This window comes from Aulonocara sp. 'chitande type north' Nkhata Bay, linkage group LG22, assembly GCF_057382095.1.
Source record: "Aulonocara sp. 'chitande type north' Nkhata Bay isolate Kocher_YH1m ecotype deep benthic linkage group LG22, A_spYH_male_GT1.1, whole genome shotgun sequence".
Classification (NCBI taxonomy): domain Eukaryota; kingdom Metazoa; phylum Chordata; class Actinopteri; order Cichliformes; family Cichlidae; genus Aulonocara; species Aulonocara sp. 'chitande type north' Nkhata Bay.
Window position 1 is genome coordinate 13,765,948 of NC_141364.1, and position 8,106 is coordinate 13,774,053.

General features: G+C 41.5%; 1 protein-coding gene across 4 annotated transcripts in view; it reads right to left on the reverse strand.

Annotated features, from left to right (window-relative positions):
* The window catches only part of LOC147303776 (RNA-binding motif, single-stranded-interacting protein 3-like), a 302,868-nt gene that overhangs the window by 227,719 nt on the left and 67,043 nt on the right, over positions 1-8,106 (reverse strand). For all 4 annotated transcript variants that reach the window (XM_086279147.1, XM_086279145.1, XM_086279143.1 and 1 more), the window contains exon 3: positions 1,236-1,472. In XM_086279147.1, the coding sequence (XP_086135273.1) occupies positions 1,236-1,472 (237 nt within the window). The remainder of the gene's footprint in view (positions 1-1,235; positions 1,473-8,106) is intronic.

Below are 8,106 nucleotides of genomic sequence, written 5' to 3' on the forward strand. Positions count from 1 at the left end.
GTGGCAGCAGGACAAGAAAGGACCGTAATGCTCCCAAAAACTTATGACAACTGATCGAGCGGCGCCGCATCTACAATAACAGAATCAGCATTTATGTCTGTTGTGGAATGTTCTCTGTTGTTCTTCAACAGTATTGTGCAAATGCTGGAACCAAAAACAGAGCTCTTATTTGCCTCAGGTAGCAGAAGTGGTCTAATTGACAACAGCGGCAGAGATGGTGTTTGTTAGTGATGGCGACGATTTTGTACTGCAAGCAAAAGCAGGACTTCTGTATTGAAATGAAGCGTACACACACAAAGAACAGTTAGGGCTCTTAAAGAACAACCGTTTTCCACCTTTCTAAAAAGTATGAATGTGTCCTTTAGTGTGTAAGAAATAACATAAAAGGAATGCTGGATCCGGCAGCTGATGTACAGTGATGATTATCATATCTAAATCCAATCCAATTTCTTTACACGGAGGCGCTTCAGGGGAGTCTCAACATGCAAGTAGGCAGCAGGGAATTCGCGTGGTGCATATGTAAGATGAGAGAATACCAGAGTGTTGTAATGGAAAAAAGAGAAAATGAGAGAAAGATTTGGTGTGAAGCCTTGTAAAATACATTTATTACAGGAAGAAATACAGAGAGGGGGGAAAAAAAGCTGCCAAATCTTTGTTTCCAGCTCTGTGACTGTGACAGCAACATGACGATAATAAAATTCCTCAATTTGGCTTGTGCCTTAGTTCCAGTCACACCCCAAACGTTACATTAGAAAGGCAGATAGCACAAATAAAGTCAAATCAGACGGATTGCAGAACAGCAATTAATTCCAAGGATAATGACAAGGGAAGCCATCTAGAAGTGTCTCTACCTCAATTAGTCTCTCATTGCACTGCCGATGCAGAGGATGGATGAAAGAAAAACAAATTAAGTTGCAGAGAAGTGAGAAGGAGAGAGAGGGTCAAAGTAAGAGATAGAGCAGGAAGGGGAGGAAGGTTTGAGAGGAAGTGATATACTTGGGTTTGAGAAAAAGAAGGCAAAGATTAAAGCGGAAGACAAAGAAAGGAGTGGGAGGAGGAGATGGAGAAAGAATTTGCTGCGTGCGTAAGAGCTTCCCTGATGGTAACTGCAACCAATCGACTCCAAAGCGAGAGAGAGACAAGAAGAGCATTCTTGGTATTCAAAGAAATTATTGCAACACAGCAGCTAGAAATGACAGAGAGGTGCAGACACAGAGGAAATTTACTGTACTCACAGCCGTATGCGCTGGGCAGTAAGCGTAGCTAGTGTGCGTGGACTGAGGGTGGTGTTGCGCATGTTGTTGTTGGTGAGATATATAATGCTGCAGACTTGCACGGGTGAAAGAAGGCCCGCTCCAGGCCCCTTGACCACCACTGCTACCACTGGTCCAATTGGAGCCAAGACTTGGACCCATGGCTGCTGACTTACTGCCGTGGAAACCTCTCACTGCTGCACTGGGCTGGAAGGACGGCTGGATAGAAACAACAGAGAGAAAGAAAAGAAGTTTGTTTTGGATAGAGAGTGAGAGAGAAAAAAAGAAACTAAGCGAGTGCAATGATGAACATTGGCATCCAAAACATCACAATCAAAAATGCTGGCGAGCAGTGACTGCCCAACTGCTCGCTCACTGACCTGTATCAAAAGAAAAGCAGGATGTGGCGTCGATCTAAAGACTTCATGCCAAAACATCAAGATTGTTCTCTCACTTTCTTTTCACGCAACTCCCTCTTGCCCCCACCCAACACCAGATGTTGTGAAACTTCCTACTGTCACGGTCGAGATGTGTTCTTGCTGGAAAAGCGCTGATTGGTTTGATAAGATGCTTGGATTACAGGCTCGCAACAAAGCTTCCCAGTATGCCATTAAGTATTGGGTATCAACAGGGTCCAGGAAACACAGGGCTGAATCTGCTGACAGTCTGGCTTATGCAGCTCTGAGATGGGTTACCTCGGCTGTCATGGCCAGTGGAGCACAGAAGAAATACAGGACACACAGGGCACAGAGAGCACACATGCCGATCCATGGCATTTTAACAAGACCTAGGGCAAATACTGCAGGTATCTGCAAACTCTTCTAATTCAGAGTTCACTCCCTCACGTAAAACATCTAAATATGATGCAATCTTAAGACCATCTGCCACGAATTTAATTTGCATGTGCAAATTGTGTGCAGAGCAAACCACCTTGAATGAAGCACAGCTGTACATCACTAGTGAACATTAATAGTCCCCTTTAGCCCCTGTTGGATTTTCACTGAGGTCAGAGGCCACCCCACACAGGGGTTACTGGAGCAGAGTGATGGCAGCTGTGCTTAGAAAGCTTTCCAGTTCTGTATTCTTCATCACTAAAGAACTGGAGGGGGAAAATGTAAGCCAAAGTTCAGCCTAATTCATACAATACATACAATGACAGGTTTAGGGTTCATGTTAATAAAAAACAGGAGGAATCTGTTCCCCCCCTCAAAGCAGAATAGATGCATTTATACAGCACTACATGGTGGAAAATGAGGCCCAATGGTGTCATAAAACCGTAAGCGCTGGGAAAAAACAGAAATATGCGAAGCACAATTTTGAATCACCAGGTTTCAACCCATGTAAAAATGGAAACTACAGCTGGAAAACAAAAAACAAAAAATAAATAAAGCATCCTCCCCCTTTTAACAAACATATGAAACGCACCGAGATGTTCTTTTCTCTCAGGGCTTAAATAAAAGGCTTAGTCACAGGGTCAGAATTTGAAACTGTGTGTGTGGGCAGGATATAGTGTACCAACAACAAATAAGCATTTCGAGCTGGATCTCGCTGATGGAAGTTATTGGGTGCTATAGAGACATTAACACAATGTTATACTGCTACTGTAAAAGCCAGAGGGGAAGGACGGCCCCCAGTATGGTCCATTAAGCTGCGTGGCCATAGACGCTACTTTAACACAAGCATTCGCCAGTTCATGGCGTTTAAGTGCTGCCCCAAGTCGTGCAACAACCTCCGCTGGTCTAATGAATGAGGACCATTCAGGCAATGAGGAGGCATTTAGGACTAAAGCATCTATGCAGAGATGTTCTGTTACAGACTCTTTTTCAACGAATTTTAAACATGTTTAATACATTTAAAGGCGATTTGGATGATTCCCTCTTTATATGATAGGGCAGGGCTGTGTTTTACACGAGCCCGAGATCCAAGGGTCCTGACATTCTTGACTAGAATACAGCATTGGTCCCCAGACTGAGATTCATGTCACAGATTTTCAGCGGCTTGTCAGAGAGCTACAGTCTGCCCATATTTCAGCATTTTATAAAAGTGTCTGGTTACAGGTACTTTTCCACTTTTAAGGAGGAGGCTTTTACATATTTGGCAAACAGATGTGTATATACTGTCTGCTGGCTTACACATTTCTTTGTGCTAGCTTATGCATTTCTTTGAAACTCAATTGTAATGGTTTCACTGTAAATCTAACCATCCTGAGTAAGGATAATGCAGGAAGCTGCAGTGGATCCACACAGAGACTACTCACACGAGAGTCAAGACTGGCAGGCAGCTACTCCAGCCAGCTATCATCTATAATACATTTACACTTGTCAGCCTTTGTGTGCAACTTTTAATAAGTCTCTTTCCACAAGGGTCATGTAAAAATCTATCTCAGGACTTGCGTAATCAATGCTGGATCATCAAAACAAAATATATGATTAATTGATTTTTATCAGTTATTTATGAATGCTAGCTCTAATTCATATTCTTATCATGTGATTGAACAGCTTTAACCTAAATGTGAACACGGGTGGTTTTAGGGAGTAAAAAATGTTGGAGCTGCTGAATATGATTCAACCCAGTCTTTCGGCAAAATACCTAATAGCTATGAAGGTCCACAGGGCAAAACATATGACTTTTTTACAATAAAAGCTCATCCCCACACACATATTGTTTGTATAATGTGATATTACAGAAAGTTCAGAAAAAGATCAAATGAAGAGAATATTAAAATGTTAACTATGTTTGCTTTTCTTGGGACATTTTATGCTGTTTTGTCATACTTTGTGAAAAGGTCATCTGAAATTACCTATTAATGGAGGTAACTTGGTGCTGCCCCACAGAACATCCACATATTAATGTCTCATCCAGCGTGTAGGCTTTAAATCATAATACATTAATACATGCTACAAATGGAGGGATGTGCATTATTTTTTGATGCAAGATACTGACATGGTTTAAGTGAAAAGAAAAACTAACTACTTCAGCAAGCCAGGGAATAATCAGCACCATTTATTACTGAAAATTCAAGTAATGCAAAATAATGCTTTTCTTTCAGCTGTGAACAAGTGAGTGAGTGTTGCGGATCCATTAAAACGTAGAGAAGAACCAGAGCGCAGCACCTCTCCTGAGTCCATGTTTCTCTGGTTAAGTGATTTTCCCCATTCTCTTCTCTCTTCCTGGTGATATGGGCATGGTTAGATGCATCAGGGGACAGACCTTTTTGAATTACAGAACTCTTCTCTCTCTTGTCTGTCTTTATTTAATGTGTAATACTGTTAGGTGTTATGGGAAAACCGCTATTTAACTCAGTTGGCACAAAAAGAGTAGCTTTTCTTATTAATTTCATTTTAATTTTCTATTTTTACTTTCTCAGCTCAGTTGTCATTAAATAAACTATACTCACCAGCCACTTAATTATTTTCAACAGCTCATTAACACAGTTACCCAATTAGCCTATCACATGGCAGTATTCAAGTGTATTTAGACATGTGAACACTAGTCAAGACAACCTGGCGAAATTCAAAATGAGCATCGGAATTAAGAAGAAAGGTGATTTAAGTGAATTTGAATGTGCCATGGTTATTCATGCAAGACAGGCTGATCTGACTATTTCAGAAAATGCTGATCTACTGGGATTTTTCCACACAACCATCTGCAGGGTTTACAGAGAACGAACCAAATAAGAGAAAACATCCAGTGTCCAAGCGTCAGTTCTCTAAATGAAAATGCCTCGTGATGCTAGAGGTTAGAGAAGAATGGCCAGACTGCTTTGAGCTGATAAGAAGGCAAAAATAACACACTCGTTACAACTGAGGTATGCAGAAGAGCATCTCTTCTTAGCAGAAGACCGTACCAGGAGCAACTTCTGTCATCTTAGAACACAAACCTGATGCAACACAAAGGCTGCAGTATAGTTTAGAAAAATGTTGCTAGCTCTAATGAAAATAAAATGCACAGAGTGTGTACTTAAATTGAAAAATGTACTCCAGTATAGGAAATACATAAATCTAACCTGGTTTTGGTTGTAATGGCCACTCTAAGTATTGGAGAAGGAAGCAGCATTTTATTTTAGCCTATTTTATAACTCGTGAACTAAAAAGAAGAAAGACAGACATTGTTTCCTCTGGAATCAACCCTCTGTGACCTACGACTATTATGAAACGTCCACTCTAAGGACGGTAATACAGAGCGACTCCTTGTATACTGGAAATATTTCCAAATCTATGTCACAACAGAAGAAAAAATAAAGGGGAAGTTGTTGAGGAAGTAATCAGTGTCCTATTACCAAGACATCACATGGCTTTTGTAGTAAAGAAAGTTTTACAAAAATATGGTGTGTACAGACTTTCTTATAAGATGAATCTAAGACCCTGAGGCAAAACACTGCTTTTTTCCTCCCCTTACGAGTTTCCTTAAATTTGATCATAACCTTTAGCTCAAGGTGTAATACCAAATTTGGAGAAATAATATTGTCTCATTGCCTACTCTGCTTACTGTACACATTAAATAACACTGCGCTGTGATTATCTGTTCATCCAGAGGGCATTATGCCCCATTGCTAATGCTCGGTAATGCAGGCAGAAATGTGGATTTCCCACAACACAGTTTCAAATGTGCTGGTTTCCTGTTGTGCTTTATCTGTGCTTTATCTTGGCTCTGTGCTTGTTTTCGAAAAAGCCTGGAGTATTGCCATAAAGGCGTGTTTTTCTCATGTCACCTCCATATTGCCATTTTACAAGAGGCCCACGCAGAATGACGAATGACCACTGGCACAAAACTGCTATGTGCTTAAAAAGGGATTAAACGAGCAAAAATTACGTCTCCAAAACATGACAAACGGCTACACATCCGAGTGCCAAAGCATTTTTTGAAATTGGAAAATGAATTAAAAATGAGAGGCTCTGTGACAATGAAAGTCACCCCAGATGGCATCAGTTAGGGGACATTGTTTTCAAGAGGGTCCTCCACGCATGCTTGCTCTGTTTGGCCAGCTATGAAAGAGATGCAGCTTTCCTTTGGCATCTCTGATGACTGACTTCCTGGAAGCTGTGTTGCGTGAAATGGCCTCTTCTGTACAAGTCCATCTCCTTTGCCAGTCCTCATCCCTTAACACAAGTCAGCTTCCTGCTGCCAAACATGCAGGTTTTGAGTGTCACTCCTGGTAAAATGCAGGAGACAGAGATACGACAGGCTCTCTGGGTCACCCGTAGTTCCGCCTAGTAAGATCAAAAATGGAAGCCCTGCTCACTCGCTATCATTCATTCTCCAGTACTTGCGGACCGAGTTCAATCGTAACCAAGGCAACGCGGTGGCAGGGCATGTGTAGATTTTGGCACGTGGGACACGTCTGACAGGTTTCAGGCTGCTCTCAGTTGAAAAGCAAGTGAGAAGTTACCCCTGTGGCCTCCACAATCACTTGAACTGGGGCAAAAAGGACTGGCAAGAACAAAACTCTGTCTCTGCTTCTCTCTCTCTTTCCGCTTATTCTATCAACGCTTTAAGAAAACACTTCTGATGAAAGTCTGGAGGGCCACGCGGTAGGTGGTAACCAAGGCAACAGGGTCAGAGTGTGACATTATACTTGTGATGGCTGACAGCCACTTATACAAGCATTACAACCTTTGGAGTGTGGTGTATACTGTGAACATTTCTGCACTGACCTCACCGCGGCTGCAAAATCTTTATTGACTGGAGTCCCCAAACAAACTGCTGTGACCCTACCTGTTAAGAGACTTTGCTCTAATCTCAGGAGATGAACTGGATTCACAGCGTACACTTCCTGCTGCAATATTATTTCAAGCTATTGGGTGGTTTGACACCAGGTTTGTGTATTCAAGCTCAAAGTGGACTCCTAACCTGTTTTCATACCAAATATAGTCTTTTGCTTTGGCTGAAAGAAGGGAATAGAGGTGCAAAGGGGGTCACAGAGACAGACAAAAAAAACAACAAAAAAAAGAGGATAGATGCCAGAAGCAAAGATATTTATTGAATGAGTCTTTATTTACCGAAGAATCTTTGATGAACAATAATATGACCTTTCTGCGCTTGTAGCTCAAAGCAAACCTCACAACATTCTGTGTCTGTTCCACGTCTCACCAAATATTTTCCTTGGCCTCTCACATGTTTTTGCTCTGATGAACTTAAAGGCAGCTGCCGCTGTGAAGCAGATGTAGAGCCCTAAATTTGCATCTTGACCTCCTATGGGAAGCAAATGGGAGTTGATCATGCCAAGTTACATTACTGTTAGCCTAAACTGAAGAATTCTGATTTTGATAAAACCTTCACCATGAAAACTGATACCCAAAGTACACAGTACTCCTTTTCCTGCCGCCTTCCCTTGAACTCCCACTATTCTGGGACCAGCTACAAGAAGCGTTCACCTCCTCCACGGAGAGGCTAGATAAACATTTACACAGGGGTACTTCAGGGAGGGTAGAAAACCTAATACAGGGCTAGGGAAGGATGGATTCGACAGTTCATCACATTAGCCAATTCATCAGTTTGATTCAGATTTTCAATCAATAATCAATGATGGCGTTTGCTGCTCTTTTTCAGCAATTTTTCTGCTTCACGCTGTTGTAGACTGAAGCAGAGTAGCAATCTATGTGGAGATTTTCACGTACTTGTAAGTAACCTCATTCATCTTCAAATAATTTTAATCATAACTGGGTTTGCATCTAAACCAGTTTCTCTTACATTTCAGTGAATCCAAGAATACTCACCATCAGGACTGATTGTGTGGTGAACTGCCAGAAAAAAAATCTTTAGCATTAGCCGTTTCACCAAGTGCTCCAAAAATGATATACATGTGTGTTAAATCAACAAAAGGGTACAAAGAATTTATTATATATTGCATAGG